This window comes from Cervus canadensis, chromosome 31 (genome assembly GCF_019320065.1).
Source record: "Cervus canadensis isolate Bull #8, Minnesota chromosome 31, ASM1932006v1, whole genome shotgun sequence".
In the NCBI taxonomy this organism is placed as follows: domain Eukaryota; kingdom Metazoa; phylum Chordata; class Mammalia; order Artiodactyla; family Cervidae; genus Cervus; species Cervus canadensis.
This window is the reverse complement of record NC_057416.1, coordinates 35,966,408-35,983,754: the sequence shown is the minus strand read 5'-3', so window position 1 is coordinate 35,983,754 and position 17,347 is coordinate 35,966,408. Positions and strand designations below refer to the sequence as shown.

Here is a 17,347-nt window from a genome sequence, read left to right as displayed (position 1 = left end):
GGGATGTTGAATTTTGTCAGATGCTTTTTTTTACAGCTATTGAGTTGACTATATGATTTTTATCCTTCTTTTTGTTAATATGGTGTATCACTTTGAATGATTTGCAGATATTGAAGCATCCTTGCATCCCTGGAATAAGTTCCATTTGGTCACAGTGTATGATCTTTTTAATGTATTGTTGCATTTGATTTACCTAATATTTTGTTGAGGATTTTTGCATCTAATGTTCATCAGGCATATTGGCCTGTGTGTGTGTGTGTCCAGTTGCGTCAGTCATGACCACCTCTTTGTGACCCTATGGACTATAGCCCACTAGACTGCTCTGTCCTTGGGATTCTCCAGGCAAGAATACTGGAGTGGGTTGCTATGCCCTCCTCCAGGGGGGTCTTCCCAACCCAGGGATTGAACACGTCTCCCGCTTTTCAGGCAGATTTTTTTATCATCAGGGAAACCATATTGACCTGTAACTTTTATTTTTTTTGTGGCACTTTTGTCTCTCATTGGTATCAGGGTAATGCTGACCTTGTAAAATGTGTTTGGAAGAACTCCCCCTTCTGTTTAAAAAGGATTGGTATTAATTCTTCTTTGGATATTTGGTAGCATTTACCAGTGAATCCATTTGGTCCTGGATTTTTGTTGGGACGTTTTTGATTCCTAACTCAATCTCTTTCTTAATCATCCTGTTCAAATGTTCTGTTTCATCATGAATCAGTTTTGGTAGGTTATATGTTTCTAGGAATTTATTCATTTCTTCTAGATTGCCCAGTTTGTTGGCACATAATTATTCACAGTAGTCTCTTGTGATCCTCTGTATTTTTAACCTATCAGTTGTAATTTCTCCTCTTTCATTTCTGATTTTATCTGAGTCCTCTCTTCTTCCTGGAGAGGCTAGTTACTGGTTTGTCTATTTTGTTGATTTTTCCATAAACCAGCTCTTAATATGATTGACCTTTTCCACTGTCTTTTTTCTTTTGGTCTCTATTTATTTCCATTCTGATCTTTGTTATTTCCTTCCTTCTACTAACCTTAAACTTCATCCTTCTTTTTCTAGTTCCTTGAGGTGTAAAGTGTGGTTGCTATTTTGAGGCTTTTCTTGTTTCTTGAGGTGGGCATTTATTGCTATGAATTTCTTTCTTTGAACCACATTTACTGCATCCCATAAATTTTAGTATATTACACCTCTGCTTTTGTCTCAAAGTATTTTTTAAATCTTTTGATTTCTTCTTTGGCCCAGTGGTTATTCAGTAATACGCTGCTTAATCTCCACATATTTGTGATTTTCCAGTTCTCTTCACATAACTGATTTCTAGTTTCATACTTTTGTCATCAGAAAAGATCCTTGATACGATTTCAACCCTCGTAAATTTATCAAGAAACAGGTTTAGTGGGGTTTGTCTTTAATTTCCATTTATTTTTCTCATTCTTTTCAAATGAGGTTAGCCATCCCAGCCGGAAAGGCGATGTCAGATGTTGCAGATCTGTAAATCCTGGAGTTGGAGGTGGTTTAGGCAGGGGGGTCAGTCATGAGGTTAGAGGCTTTGGGATTCATGACAGAGCCAGGGAGTTGCTGGCAGCGCTGTACTCAGCTGGTTTCAAGCCAACGTGTCTGACCCTCAGGTAGGTGAAGCCCAGCTCACCCAGCATCCCCGCCCCTACTGCCTGCCTGCAGCACCTGCAGGCCATCCGCACAGCCAGCCTCCAGGCTAAAAAGGCAGCCGGTGAGTCTTGGGCAGAGGTCATGAAGGTGGCCCGGCCCTCTCTGAACCTCTGGGTGAACAGAGGCTGAGACAGCCCGAGGCATCACAGCATCACTTGTCTCCACAGCCCCTCCCCTTGGAAGAGCAGCAAGGCAGACACAGCCAGGGGCACGAGGCTGGCTACTCCAGAGGGTGTGTTCAGAGGATCAGTAATGCGGAGATGTTTGAAGGCACCTCAGCTGAAAGAACATTTTCTGTGTTGGAAAAACCACCGCCCAAACCCCCCAGCCAACTGGCACAGGCCTGAGCTTTTGGCAGCAACAGCAAAGCACTAAGTCCTACCAGGAGAAACAGCTTTGAATTCAAGGATAAAGCGAATCAGAATACGGACCACACATATGACACATCCTGCCAACTATTTGATGAGTGTTGGGAGTAAAACACATCCACTCTTTTAAGAACTGCCCAAGGGCTTCCCAGGTGGCGCTAGTGGTAAGGAACCCGCCTGCCAATGCAGCAGACAGACCTGGGTTCGATCCCTGCATCAGAAAGATCCCCTGGAGGAGGAGATGGCAACCCACCCTGGTATTCTTGCCTGGAGAATCCCAGGGACAGAGAAGCCTGGCAGGCTACAGTCCACGGGGTCGACAAGAGCCAGACACGACTGAAGCGGCTTAGCATACAAGGGCACTCTCTCTGATCAGCTATCCTCAGAAACAATGTCAAATCTTTTTCAAAAAGCAAGTATTCCCACCTCCCCTCCCCTCCAACTCAAGGCCAGCTTTAACACCTTGGGGGCCTACTGGACGACCAGCTTCCGAGGCCTCCAACTCATCCAGTGACGGCCCAGAGCTGGAGGCGGCAGTGGCCACCTGCTCAGTGTCCCTGGGCCACCAGTGACCAGTTTCCATCCACTGCCAGGGGAATCCTCCGGTGGGGCTGGAGGCCAGAGAAACAGCAGGAACCTGTGGCACAAGAAGCCAAAGCTCCTGCCCCCGTCCCGGGACCACCAAGACCCTCTGGAGCTGGTCCTAGGAGGAAACACGAGGCCACTCTCTGGCAGGGCCTCCGGGTCAGCTCCCGGCCAATTCTGAGCCTCAGTTTTCTGTTCCTGTAAAACTGAAGTAATGAAACGAGCTGCTTTAGACAGTTGTTGTTTAGACAGGTGCCCAGCTATGCTTTTTACTTTAAAAACCTCTATGCCTCTGAGTTGCCGAGGAGGTCACCAACTCCAAATTACTAAGCACAGAATTTTAGGAAGAAACTATTCATTATATTTTACACTCCTAGTAACCCATCTTCAGATAGACTGAAATGGTTTCCAGAATGACAGAAATAAAGGACAACACTGAATGTGTGATGATTTCATGACGTCTCCTGCGAGACCCCCGGTCTGCTTATACCCAAGAGGGCGCTAGGAAGAACAGCAGACACAGTTGTGAATGTGGAGCTGGTATCAGACATGAATGCCTGCCGCATGCGTGTGTGTGAAAGTTGCTCAGTCGTGTCCGACTCTTTTTCAACCTCAAGGACTGTAGCCCTTCAGGCTCCTCCGTCCATGGGATTCCCCAGGCAAAAATACTGGAGTGGAGTGCCATTTCATGACGTGTCCTAATTCCCCAGGCAGTCCTATGATACAAATGTGATTTCATCCATGATCCTGAGTGAGGAAACTGGGTTGGAGACTGTCAGCTTTAAGATCATACGGGCTGGAAGTGAAAGGCCTGAATTTGAATCCAGGTGCGTGGCTGGAAGGCCTGAGACTAATTTCCATGCTGAACTGAAACACCAAGTATGACGCATCCTACCTAAGCAGCTTACACAAAAGCAGCTCCCGTGGAGACCAGCGGAGGACCGTCCCTGGCTGCCAACGTTAGCTTACGGGGAGAGGAGGGAGGGTGTGTTGGTCATGGTTCTCACGAGGATGGCCCACACATGGCTGATGCACAGGACCCCAGGTTCTACGAGGGGCCCTGCTCTAGCAAGGGGACCGAGGCCACTTCCTGAGCAATTTACATATTAGAGTCAGGACAGGGGGAGGGGGGGAAGGAGGCAGCATTGGGAGGGACCCCAAACAAGCCCAAGCCTCAGCGCTTCCCTGGCAGCATTCTTCCTCCTTAGAAGACACTGGTCATCACTGCCAGCCTTTGCTGTCCAAGGCTGAGTGCTGAGTCCCTGACCATCATGCTCCAGTGGGAGCATCAGCAACCCTGCTTTTATAAATAAGTGTCTTGGGCAGGGAGCTGGGGAAGGTCCTGCTACGGACTGAATGTGCCCACAAGATTCCCAGGTTGAAGCCCCCATGAGATGGTGTTTGGAGGTGGGGACTTTGGGAGGTGCTAGGTCCTGAGGGTGGAGCCTCTTAACGGGATTAGTGTCCTTTTAAGAACAGGAAGGGAAGCCAGCCCTCTGTCTGCCCTCAGACACATGAGGACACATGAGAAGTCCTCACTGGACACCTGATCTGCTGGTGCTTTGACCGTGGACTTTTCAGCCTCCAGAACCTTGGGACATCAACGTTGGGTGACGAAGCCACCCTGTCTGTTGTGTGTGTGACAGCCCCAGCTAAGACAGACCCCTCCTGCATGTGCTTAACGAGGCTTCCTGCCTCTTGATAAAACCCTTTACCTAACTAAGCTTTAAAAAGAAAGTGGAAGTCGCTCAGTCATGTCTGACTCTTTGCAACCCCATGGACTACAGAGTCCATGGATTTTCCAGGCCAAAATACTGGCGTGCGTAGCCTTTCCCTTCTCCAGGGGGTCTTCCCAACCCAGGTATCGAATCGAGGTCTCCCATGTTGCAGGCGGATTTTTTACCAGTTGAGTCATAAGGGAAGCTTTAAAAAGAGGGACATACATATATATATTTATATATATAGTTTGACTTTGCTGTCTCTTAGGGCTTGCCTGGTGGCTCAGATGGCAAAGAATCTGCCAGCAATGTGGGAGACCCATGGAGAATTCCATGGACAGAGAAGCCTGGCAGGCCACAGTCCATGGGATTGCAGAGTTGGGCACAACTGACTGACTAACACGCTCCATCCACCCTCAGCGTCTTCCAAAATCCAATTCTCCACCTCTGCCTCAGGCACCTGTGTGTGCCATTTTAAAAATATAAATGTATTTATTTTAATTGGAGGCTAATTACTTTACAACATTGTAGTGGTTTTGCCGCACACCGACATGAACCCGCCACGGGTGTACATGTGCTCCCCATCCTGAACTGACCCCCCCCCCGCCTCCCTCCCCATCCCATCCCTCTGGGTCGTGCCATTTAAACCTGCACAAATGGCTGGTCACCCATGGAGTTTGGCCTGGAGGCCCATCCCTCTGGGTCGTGCCATTTAAACCTGCACAAATGGCTGGTCACCCATGGAGTTTGGCCTGGAGGCCCCGCCGCGGGATACTCAGACCCCAGGTCACAGGCAGACACACACGCTCCCGCTGCCAGCCTGAACAGCAGCCTCTGGACCTGAAGGAAGACAGGCTGGAGGGGGCAGGGTCAGCCCCACCAAGCCTGAGACCCACTGGGGAGACAGACCCGGGTCTGCGTCTCCTCCAGGAGCACCGTGTGTGTGGAAATAAGAGGGCCCTGGGAAACCACTCCTCAACGTCTCATCAAAAAGGACGAGCAGGGCTTCCCGGTGGCTCGGCGGTGAAGAATCTGCCTGCCAATGCAGGAGACACATCTCCTGATCTGGGCAGATCCCACGTGCCATGGGGCCACTAAGCCCAAGCACCACAATGAGTGAGCCTGCGCTCCAGAGCCCGGGGGCTGCAACTACAGAAGCTCAAGCACCCGAGAGCCCGCGCTCTGCAACGAGACGCTGGCGCGAGGAGAAGCCGGGCATCGCCGCTGGAGAGCAGCCCCTCAGGCCACCCAGAGAAAAGCCCGAGCAGCGCCCAAGACCCAGCACGGCCAAAACTAAACAGAGAAAAAAAAGTTTTTTAAAGGACGAGCAGATTGTATTAACTGCCAGGCTTTCCACCGAGGTTCTCCCCTCCTGCTAGATCAGTGCCCCCTCTCACCTGGAGGTGGAGAACAGTTAGGTGTCCCTCGGGTGAGAGGTGCTCCAGGCGTCGGGGGAGGAGGGCTCAGGACGCTGGGTACACGGGACACCCCCCGTCAGGGAATGACCTCCCCCGAAATGCCGCAGAGCCAAGGGGAGCTGGTCGACACTCAGGAAAGCCCTCTCCAGAAACTAAAGACCTGTTGTTCTGACTTCAAGAAGAAATCGTATCCACAGTTCACATTTTATTAGCTGTCCAATGCCGCCTTCCTGGAGAAGGCAATGGCACCCCACTCCAGTACTCTTGCCTGGAAAATCCCATGGACAGAGGAGCCTGATAGGCTGTAGTCCATGAGGTCGCTAAGAGTCAGACACGACTGAGCGACTTCCCTTTCACTTTTCACTTTCATGCGCTGCAGAAGGAAATGGCAACCCACTCCAGTGTTCTTGCCTGGAGAATCCCAGGGACGGGGGAGCCTGGTGGGCTGCCGTCTATGGGGTCGCACAGAGTCGAACATGACTGAAGTGACTTAGCAGCAGCAACGCCGCCTTCCATTCATGTCCTGGGTTCTAACTGGATTTTATGAACTACCAGTACAAGTCAGTACAATGCATTTTGTCTTTTTTACCCACCAAGAGCTTGACTGCTCTTGGCGCTTTTAAACAATGAGCTGATTGTGGGCAAACAGAAGGCAAGGCACCTGAGGGATAATTAGCTCCTGTATCTGGTGCTGGCTAATAAGGAAATAATTTTCACATAAACAGAGAAACCACTAAATGTTAACTGCATTTATTTTTTTTAAATAGTTGTAAAATGTAATAAAATGAGATTTTCAGAAGCATCTTGGTGACTGAGTAGAACAGCGTAATTGAAAAAACAATGAAGTCCCTGCCCCTTGGCTGGGTTGGAGGAACCCACATCACAATCGTCCATCCCACTGGACGCTGGCAGGTGGAGTGACCTTTCACAAAAGACATTTTCTTGTGTTTCTTCTCGTGGAAGCCAGAAGCCAGGAAGAGCACCCTGCTTAGAAAAAAGAGCGTTTGGTTCATACAGTCTGCTTTGGTTTATTTCAACAGGTAAGAAAGTGGTCCCCAGTTCCCCTGAGGAGAAAACGTGTTTTCTGACTTTTATCACCAGTCTGAATGAGTTTCCTTCTCTGTTAAGGTAAAAAGTACATTTTCCATTCCCTCCAGTGTTCAGTTGCTCCACTTTGGAAATACTCTTCAGATAAGTATCCGTGTGCCCATTCGGCCAGCAGCCCCAGGCCACGCCTTCCCCTTGATGACCATCTGTCGGCCAGTCCCCGCAGGGTCAGCGTCTGCCACGTCCTCAGATGAGGGTCACAATCTGATGCTCTGAACTGCACCAATGCAGCGAAAAGTATCTTCTTAGAAAATATCAAAATGTAGCTAACTTGTGCTCTCTTCATAAGGCTTGCAAGTGGGTAATTAAATAAGCGGAATATAACTCATAAGCCAAAAAAAAAAAAGTGCATTTTTAAATAAAATTAACAGAGATGGCTAAAACTACAACCAAAAAGATGAGCAGATTACTTTTGGTTAATCCTGGGGGAGATGATACAACAGCTACGAGTTTGTTTGTTTTCTCATTTTTAGTCCATTTGGTTTTGCTTACTATATTCACAAAGATCATGATGAGTGTATCTTTGAATTTCACACGGTCTCCTTGCCGGCATCCTGATATCTCAGCTCCCAGACCCCAGAGACCGGCTGATCACCCCTCAGACGGGGAGGCCTGTGCTGGCCTTCCATCCTAATGAACTTTTTACAAAGCTGCTCCTCCTTCATGAATATTTCAATAAGCACAGAACAACAGCCCTCGCTTTGCAGTAAACACGATCACAACCTCCATGCCGTCAGTCTCACACTGAGGCCGTCTCTGTCGGTCGCCGCGGCTTGGTGAGTTTGGGCTGCTCCTGCAGGCCGAGTGGGGGGCGTTTGACGCCTGTTGCATAAGCTACACAGGCAGAGAGAAACCCCCCTCGTCCGTTTTACTAACCGGTCGAATGCTTTCCCTGCCCTTTGAGGGCAATCTTTTTCCTTGTGGCAACTGCAAAAAGGAAAAAGAAAGTAAAGCGTCTGCGCACCCCCGGTTCCCTGCAGGGGGCGTTCATGACTTCTTGCTGCCCGTCTTGTGTCTCTGTCTGCGGAGGTGGGCCTCGATCTCGTGCCTGAAGACCAGCATGCCCAGCTGCCCGTGGGACGCCTCGTTCATGGCCTTGGACTGCATGCACATCCGGTACTGCTCTGGCGCCAGCTCGTCCTCGCAGCGTTTCTCGTGCCACAGGTGGAAGAGGCCCCGCGCGGGCGCGCGGACCACCACCAGGTTGCTGTGCAGATACTTGCGGTAGAGATGCACGTCCTCGCCGCCCCAGCCTCGGATGTCCAGGTCGAAGCCGCCTGCGGGGCAGAAGACACGGCTGAACGCGCCGCCCTCCGCCCCACCGTGGCTCAGCCCCGGCCCCGCCCAGCACCAGCGCGCTCAGCAGAAGCAGCTTGGGGAGGCCTCCCCACCTCTGACCCCCCGAGTCCGGGTGGTGCGCGCCTTTGGGGTCAGAGAACTCAGGAACCCCCTTGGCCCAGCACAAGCTCCTGGAGACGGCAAGACCGGAGCCTCGCCGGCTCCCGGAAGCCTGGGCAGCCGCAGCTGGGCTGTCGTCATAGCAACGCAGCGGTCAGCGATGCCCCGCAGCGCCCCCCAAGTCCCAATCCAAACCTCTGAACGGAAACTCGTGGGACTCTGTTCGAACGTGGGCCCCTCCTGCCCCTGCAGAGAAGGGACCAGGGAGGGCCTGGCAGTGTGAAAAATTCATGTCCCACAAAAGCGCCCTCGCTCCTGCAGACTGAAGGCGTCCCCAGAGCTGTGAGTGGCCCCCGCAAGACAGCGAGAGGAGTCACTTTAACAGGACTGGCCTCACGGTTCTGAAGTTTTACTTAAGACATCTTACTTCACATCACAGTGGCTCCTTCACACCTTTGTGAATGGTGACGTCCCCCTGTCTATTAACTTAAAGCCACACATCCTGGACAGAACCAGGAAGCACTGGCCTCTTGCTTGTCACTGTTCCTTGCTTCCTGAGAGTTCTTGGCCTCTCATAAGAAACAGTGAATCGAAGTTCAGTGGCTTTGTCATTTAGTTGGATTCCCTGCAGCCCCCAGGCCCACTGCTCTGATGGAGCCAGAATCGGGGTCCCTTGACACACCCCTGCCTGCGAGCAGGGCCACTGGGCAGTTGAGGAAACACCCAAGATTCTGGGTCAGGGCCTGAATTTGAGTCTTGGTTGTTACACCAGCAGCCACTGTGCCTCTCTTAAATCCAAATTCGATAAACATACATCATCGCAGAATCACTTTTCCTTGCACACAGAGCAAGGAAACAAGAGTTTCTCAAAATGGAAATTTCCTTCAGGAAAGTTTTTAAATGGGTCATTTTTGAAAATTAGATTTACACATAATAATTTAGGCCATTTATAGAGAAATCAAAGAACACCTGTGGTGACCTGCTGGGAATCTGAGCACACTCACCAGAGACCCTTGTCCTGCGTGTTCTGTTGCTTCTTACAGAAGGCATTCAATGTTGTTGTTTTTTTCTATTTTCTGACTGTGCCACATGCCATGAAGTATCTTAGTTCCCTGACCAGGGATCGAACCTGTGCGCCCTGCAGTGGAAGCTTAGCATCTTAAACACGGGACCTCCAGGAAGTCCCTTGGGCTTTTATTTAATCTTTCTAACTTGGCGATTTTTTTGATGGTCCTGTATTCCCTGCTGTCTACCAAACTTCCAAAAATAGAAACTGGAACTCCTTAGATCGACTCACTGACCTTAAAAGGAGAAGCCCAAGGCCTTGGGCAGGAGGGGAGGCGGCGAGTAGAGAGCAAGACTGGGGACTCCCAGGAGACACAAAGGTGGGGGTCTCCACGTGAGGACAGGCCACCGGGGGACCACCCGAGCCCCGGGGCCCTAGATCACAGCTCTGGCCTATTCACTTGTCCCCTGGTAGTTTACGATCCCCGCTATTCCCTCTAGAGGCTGGAGACTGGGTGCAACCCCGGGGAGTGACGTGGTATCTCCCAGGGGACAGGAGACCCCCGGGGCTCTCTAGCTGTGAGGTCCCTCTGTGTCTCTGAGACTTGGCCTCCAATCTACAACTGGGGGGGCCTTTCCCCTCTGGGTTCTAGGTGTGTGTGTGCATGCATGCACATACATGTAGGCATCTGTGCACACGTACGTGTGCCCGTGTGCACGTGTGCCTGTTGACAGTGACTACACACGGGGGACCTGAAGTGATGTCTAGGATTTTGACAGGTTCAGCACAGAGAAACTGGGACCCTCCCAGCCCTTCTGTCCAGGGGAATCCCCTCCCCGGGGAGGATGCTCTGTGCGGAGGACGCAAGGCCAGGCCCAGCTGCAGGGAGCCCTGAGCGCCGTGGTTAGGAGCCACGTTTATGCAGCAACCTCCTGGGAAGCGGCCTTCCTAGGGACCCACACAGTCTCCATCGGGGAACGGGCTCTGGGCTCACCTATGTTGATGAAGTCGGACCGATACTGGCACGTCATCCCGAACCCGAAATCTCTCCAGAATCCAGTCTCCTTCTTTATGACCTGCAGGGAGAGCGCCATCACTGGACGGAGGGAGATGGGAGTGGACATGGAGGGGGCGTCGCTGACACAGCCAACCCTGGTGGGGGCGCGGACGACCGGGCACAGCAAACCGCCGCCTGTCCTCAACAGGCCCGGTGACATCTGGCACCTCTGGCTGGGGCGTTTCTAGGTGTAGGCTTGCACACACACACACACACACACTCACACTCACACTCAGAGACCAGTGGGGAGGGCCGATTTGGGGCAGCACCATGGAAAAGCTGTCTATGCGTCCGGCCTGGCATTGGGCTGGGGATGTTTGAAAGAAGGAGAGAGAATGACCTGGAACTCAGCCATCCTGGCCCAGGGTGCGAACAGGACACCCTCGAGGGATGAAAAGAAAGCCCGAGTCAGCAGTGCTGGCCCAGGACGAGGACGCGGTGAGGCCAGGTCCTGGGGACACGCTCTGTCCACTCATCCACGGACTGCTTTAGCACCATCTGCTCCCCCAGTCTAAGTAGCTGGGGGGGGGGTGTCCCCTCCGCCTGAAGGCAACTGTGAAAAGCCAGGCCTGGCCCTGCGCATGTCTCACTTCAGAAGTCCATTTCCAACACATTTGCTGGAGCAGCAAGACTTCAAAGGTGTTTTTTGTTACTTATATATGTACGGCTGCAGTAAACCTGGAAACAGATTTGTGACCGTACTGGTTATTTTTCCGGGTTCATTCTGGAAGCTCTCGTAGGTGCTGGGAGGAAAGGAGGCCCCCCAGCAGGGCCCCCTCCTGCCTGCGGTCTCCACCTGGGATGCCGGGCCTGGCTCCCGGCTAACTGGAAATGGCAAGTCCTGACCCACAAGCCCGCCGGCCGGCACGTCTGCCTCAGGCAGGCCCCCCGGTCCCTCTGCTTCCTCTTCTTTAAAGAGGACATTGAGCCGAGTCACCCTGACGGCTCGTCCAGCCCAGCACCCAAACACTCACCCCCTACCGCGCCCACCTTCCTGAGGGCTCACTCTATTCATGGGTGAGTGCAGCGTTGCTTCAAGTCATGTCCAACTCTTTGTGACCCCGTGGACTGTGGCCCACCAGGCTCCTCTGTCCATGGGATTCTCCAGAAGAATACTGGAGTGGGTTGCGATGCCCTCCTCCAGGGGATCTTCCAAGCCCAGGATCAAACACGCGTGTCCTGGGACTCCTGCATTGCAGGCGGATTCTGTACTGTTGAGCCACCAGGGAAACTCCACTCTATCCACTCCACAGGCTAAAACTACACTCAACAAATGGCCTGCAGAAGCGGTGAGGGACCTAACCTTCCCTTTACTCTGCAACCAATGAGACCACCTTATTCCTCTGCAGTTACACACACAGAGGTCATCGGCTCTCCGCCTGGCACGAAGCAGACCAAGGAGAAGACGGGCCAGTAGGGAGCCTGTGTCCTCCTAGCTCAACTCCAGAACAAAGGCCTGCTGCAGGATAAGCCCCCAGCAACAGTTTCATTAGTATCAGCTGGAGCGATTTCACAGGGCAGGAAAGCCTAGGAAAATCTGCACTGAGTCCCTTTTTAGAAATGGCTTCTGCTCCATCCCAGCGGTGGCGGGGACACTGCTTCTTCCGCAGCTGATGGCTCCTGTCCCTTCTGGCGGTCAGGACAAGGCCTGGGTAAAAATGCCGTCAGAGAGCCACGCCAGCACCCCAACTTCAAACGTGTGGCGGAGGTCTCCCTGGAATTTGAGAGAAGGCCCCAAACGGGAAAAACGAGGGCCAACGCTGGGGAAGAAAGACAAGAGGGGTTATGGAGGTGGCCAGCCAGGGCCCGCTGAGTGGACGCAGAGCCCAGCAAGGTATGGCGCTCGCCTGGGGACAGTGAGACAGAGGAGGGTGACCATGGGCAGGGAATGAGCTACACAAACACTTCTCAACGCGGGCTCCGAAGCCCGCAGGCCACAGAAAGCCGGTCTTGGAAGAGCACGTGGACATTCAGCCCTTCGTGGGAACGGACCTGGGGGTGCCCTCGGCAGGTGCCGTCGGGGGCAAGAGAGGCAGGCTGGCAGAGTCCATGCGCTTCAGCTGGAGCCTGAGGGGCCTCAAGTGTGCATCAGACCACAGTCTGGCCCCATCCAAGCCCTGCAGTGGGTGAGCTCCCTCCGCCACAAGGCAATCAGAATAAAACCCGCGGGGAACCTCCGGGGCCTCCAGAGGCCCCGGGTAAGCTGCTCCTGCCTGCCCTGCCTGTCTCGGGTCCCCGCGGATGTGCCAGGCTCACAGGCCTCCAAAGGCCAGGCACCTGCTGGACGCCACCCGGCCAGGGTCGCCCACCACGAGGACTCCGCTGAGAGCGGTCACCCTGACCCCCCGCCAGTGTCAGCTCCCACCTCACGTCCTGCCGGCCGGTTTACGGTTTCCCTGAAACACCAGGGCTCCCGGAAGCTCTCCTGCTGATGGGCTGTTTCTGCCTGCCGTCCACACCCACCCACCACCTGGTGAACACAGGCTCTGGGTCTCCTTCACGGCGAGACCTGCAGCCCCGGGACCACCGAGCACAGGCGCCGGCCCTCCGTCACTCCTCTGGCAGAGAAGGAGAGCGCCCGGCCCCCGGAGACGGACGCAGCTCGGGTGGGGAACGCTTAGCCCCGAGGAGCTCGGCCCAAGGCCTAGGCGTCCACCGAGGAGACCCCCAGATCCGTGGGCTCTGGGCCCACAGAGAAGGACTCTCGCCTTCCTAGGCTCCAAGCAGATGGCTCAGCTTCTTAGAACCTCTGCCCCCGACTCCCGGACAGGGGAGTGACACACATGGGCAACATCTACCGCGTCAGAGGAGGAGGAGACCGCAGACCACGGTGATGCCGTAAGGGCAGCATTGCCCGGCCGGGATCGCACCCATTTCCAGCGCCCCGCTCGTCACAAGGCCTGGATTTCACCCATTTCCAGCACCCTGCTCGTCACAAGGCCTGGATTTCACCCGTTTCCAGCGCCCTGCTCATCACAAGGCCGCCTGCCCCTCCGCCGGGCCCGTCTCCATGCCCTGAGCCCAGCAGGCACTGCCCGTGCTGGCCACACCCCGCGGGACGGCGGTCACCAACAGGAGTGATGACTTCCAATCAGGACCGAACACCAAGCACAAATCAGCCTCTCCCCACAGATGCAAGAAGGCGGCTCCCCGCAGTCCCGCAGGAAGCACTCTGGGTCAGAAGGTAAACTAAACTACAAATACTCAGGCAGAATATTTCCTCCAAGTCAGAGACAGGCTCCCAGGAACCAAGGCTGCATCTGGCTGGCCTCACGTCACCAGAAACCCCACATGCCCGGGTTTTGCAGGCCTGCCTCTCCCCTGGCGAGATGCTCCGGTGATGTCCTGGGGTCCTCCATAAACACCTTCTGGGAAGGGCCTGCCCCAGGCCGGGCATCACACAGTAAGTGGCAGACACCCTGGTCTGTGGGTCCCAGAGCCAAGCTGCCCCTTACCCCGCCATAGACCCCTGGGGGTCCGGGCCCCAAGGCGGCACAAGCGTGCGCACGGGCCTCAGGCTGGGCGACGGAATGACTCACCCACCGTCACTCACTCAGCCAGTCGGGCCCGAGCCCCAATCAGCACCAGCGTGGCCGTGACGGTGACCATTTCTCGAGAAGGAAGGCATTTCGCAAGCCACGGCTTTCAAAGAATGGGTTTAAGAATGGACTCAGCTGCCACCTGCTCCAAGACTTGCACTAACTCACCCTTTTCCATTAGTCTCCTTTTATCTGCGTTAAAAAATGAAGTCTCTTCTGAAGGACTTTGTGCTGGATCAGGGCTCAGTCCTGGGAGCCTGTGACCCAAAGTCAGACTCTCTGCCCCCTGGAAGCACGTGGAACCGAGAACACGCCCCCACCTCCGCTGCTGCAGTCAGGGAGTCCCCGACCTGCCCCCCAGCATGGAGGCTTCTGAGCAAGTGGCACCCGCCCCTGAGCCGCACGGTTCTCCCTGTGATGTGAGCAGGACAGTCCTTTTCACGGACCACGCAGGCAGAGAATGCCAGCTGCCCAAGGCCACGGACACAGCACGTGTTAATGGGACTCTCGGTTCTCAGGGAGACTCTGCTAGTGGAACAAACAGAAACAGACCAAGAGGATGGCCCAGGCCCAGTTATCAGTTCTTAGAAGTTTAAACTGAAATTCGGACCAGTGGCAAAGTCCTCTTTGGACGAAAGGAGAGAGAAGGGTCTAAGCAGAGAGAGCTGGGGCCGGGCCTGCATACCAGGCGCACGCTGACCACTCGTCAGGCAGTGGGGGGCAGGACCACGTGGCAGAGGGGGCGGCCAGGCATCGTGGCCTCAGCATTGGAGAGGAGATGGCCCTGGGGGGGGTGGGCAGCTTGGGAGACCCCGGGCAGGGCTGCCCGCCTGGCAGAGCAGCGGGCACACCCAGGTGCCAGGGTCTGCAGTGGGGAAGTCTGACCCAGGGTCACACCCAGGTGCCAGGGTCTGCAGACAACTCCTCTGTGATCAGTCTGAGGGTCAGATTGTGGAGGGCAGTTCATCCCCAAAGGAATCAGGGGTCTGGGCTGTGCTGGTGTGGCTGGGACCAGCAAGGAAATCTCTCCTCAGCTCTGTTCCGAGACGTCAGAGGGCGCCCAAACCAGGCCCCGTGGGAAGACTGACGTCTGGAAGACAGGCAGCTCCTTCTCCCTTCATAGACGGGGCTTTAAACACTTCATTTGGAGCACACCACATGGCATGTGGTATTTTAGTTCCCCGACCAGGGGTCGAACCCATGTCCCCTTCATTGGAAATGCAGAATCTTAACCACTGGACCATCAGCAAAGTCCTCAAAAGAAAAAATTTTTTTTTAACAGAATTAATCTGTGTTTTGGAATCGCATCTCTGGCCTAAGGTGACAGAGAGATTGGAGCATAAGGAGAGATGATTCCTGACAGCTTCTTGCCAGGGGGCCTCAGCAGGAACTGACAAGGCTCAAACCAGCAAAGGGGAAGTCTGAAATTAGCAATTGTTTAAATTAGGGTTATTCCTTTCTTGGAAGGTTGTTTCTACACTAAAACATCAGCAAGGCTCATCTCAGGTTTAAAACTCAATAGGTCCAACAATAGTATGAAATCCCATGATTTCACTTAATGCTGATTACTAACTGTACTCAAATGTACAGAAAGAAGTAACCTGAATGCAAAAGAAGTCCCCTTAAATTTGGTTTCTCGCCTTTGTCTGCAGGCAGATGGTATCAAACGTCAGAGGCAATAGCCAGTAGTGATAACTGGTACCCAGGTCACATCAGCAGGGCTGCTGGCAAAGCCTGCCTCTTATCTGAACATGGCCGTCACCTGTCACAGCCGAGTTCTGCATCTGAGCTTTGCCTTCCCCTTGATACTGACATGTTCCAGCGAAGGCTCTCAATAATTTATTAATATGTATGTGTCGGATGTTTCAAGACTGAGCCAAAATGAACCCCTGGCAGGAAGCCTTTCCTAATTCACCCACCTCCAATCTTCACCTTTTATTTTACCCCCTCTCTGCACCCACACGTCCTCTCTCCACCGTATTAACTTCTGGGGTTGGATGTTCTCCTCTGACATTTCCCTTGTATTTCTGTTCTCACCTAGATCCTGAGCAATACTGTTTCCACCACACTAGGTAAGTGAATCCTGGTATTGACCTGAGTTCTAGCTGGCTGTGTGACCCTGGTCGAGTCTAGGAGAAAGAAGTGAAGGTCTCAGGGGTACTTGGAGGTGAGTGGTCAAGGTTGCAGCAGAGCTCAGAGGCCTCGGAGCTGTGGACACAGCAGTCTGGGTTCTGCTTCTGACTTGACTACTGATTCTAAGGATTCGAGAAACTGGTTTGACCAGATCCTCCGGCTTCCCCACAGGAACCGCAACAAAAGGATGAAACTTTTAAACTGTTCATTGAAATGAATTCCCTGCAAGCAAGTAAGGCCTTGATTTGAAGCTGAACCATGAAGCCCATTCAACGTCAAATGTAAAGCTGCACTTTGTTTAAAATCAGAGGAACTTTTATTCTGAATGGTTGAAAGAAAATAAACCCATAATTCGATTCCCACTTGAGCCCTTATGAGAAGCTAAGAACTCTATGGAGAGGAAATGTGAAATTTCTCTGTCTCAACAGGCGCGGTTATCACCCCTAAGTAGGTAAACACTGGTTCTTGGGGAGTGAAGAACTCTTAGTGTTGATGTGTGAAGCACCTGCATATGCACACAGCACGCAGAGTCGGACAAAGAAGCTGAGATATTAAAACTTCCCGGGGGGAAGAGAGGATGATGGTCAGGCTCCAACTAGGATGGGGTGCAGAATCACCCTTGTCTAGCCTGCAGCAGCCCAAGCTGCAACTTTCTGGAAAAGGTCATTATATATCAGCTGCCAGAGAAGAACAGGAAGGGGACCCAGGATGGGGGGCGCGGGGACGGGAGACAACAGGTTTTCCTACATCTGGAAGCTTCAACACAGAATCGGCTTTCCAAAAGAATTCCTTAGAACACATGTTCAGTGAAATCAGTTCCCTTTCCTGCTGCAGGGAAGCACTAGGGACTCCAGCATTCCTCGGGGTCACAGGGCAGCTTCCATTCTCGGCCCTGAGAGGCGACAGAACGTGGCTTGACCTCTCCACAAGAGACGGGGCCCCCGAGGCAGTGGCCCCCGCCCTCAGCCTGAGCCGGCATCGGCTTTAGACAAGCCTGCCGGTCTCTGCAGACGATGGCAGCCAGGTGATGACAGAACTGGGGGCACGCCTTCCAGGGGCATGGGACCCTCTGCTGCCTTCACCCATCTTCCTGAAACCTACACTGTTTGTCTGCTTAAAGGACCAACGAAGACATCTCAGCTTCAGGAGCGCCTGGGTGCCATGCGGGCCCCTACCCATCACCCGTGCACCAGGATCTCAGCACAGAAATCCCTCATGCACTCCTGAGAAAGCCACCTGCCGGTGACACTTCCGATGTTAATGGAACAGTGACCGGGAGCAGTGATCTGGCCCCTCGCCCCTAACTCACTGTGTGCCTGGGGCGGGGGGGGGGGCAGCCGCCTCTTCCTAACGTCTACCTG

The 17,347-nt window shown here is 53.4% G+C and overlaps 1 protein-coding gene across 21 annotated transcripts in view; it reads right to left on the bottom strand.

The window, feature by feature from the left end:
* Positions 1–6,474: 6,474 nt before the first annotated feature.
* Positions 6,475–17,347, bottom strand: part of CSGALNACT1 (chondroitin sulfate N-acetylgalactosaminyltransferase 1) — a 329,577-nt gene continuing 318,704 nt past the window's right edge. For 20 of the 21 annotated variants that reach the window (XM_043454678.1, XM_043454691.1, XM_043454684.1 and 17 more), the window contains 2 exons: positions 10,252–10,333; positions 6,475–8,130 (listed from right to left, as the gene is read on the bottom strand). In XM_043454678.1, coding sequence (XP_043310613.1) covers positions 7,725–8,130; positions 10,252–10,333 — 488 coding nt within the window. In that variant the 3' untranslated portion in view covers positions 6,475–7,724. The other variant, XM_043454694.1, reaches the window with a different exon arrangement.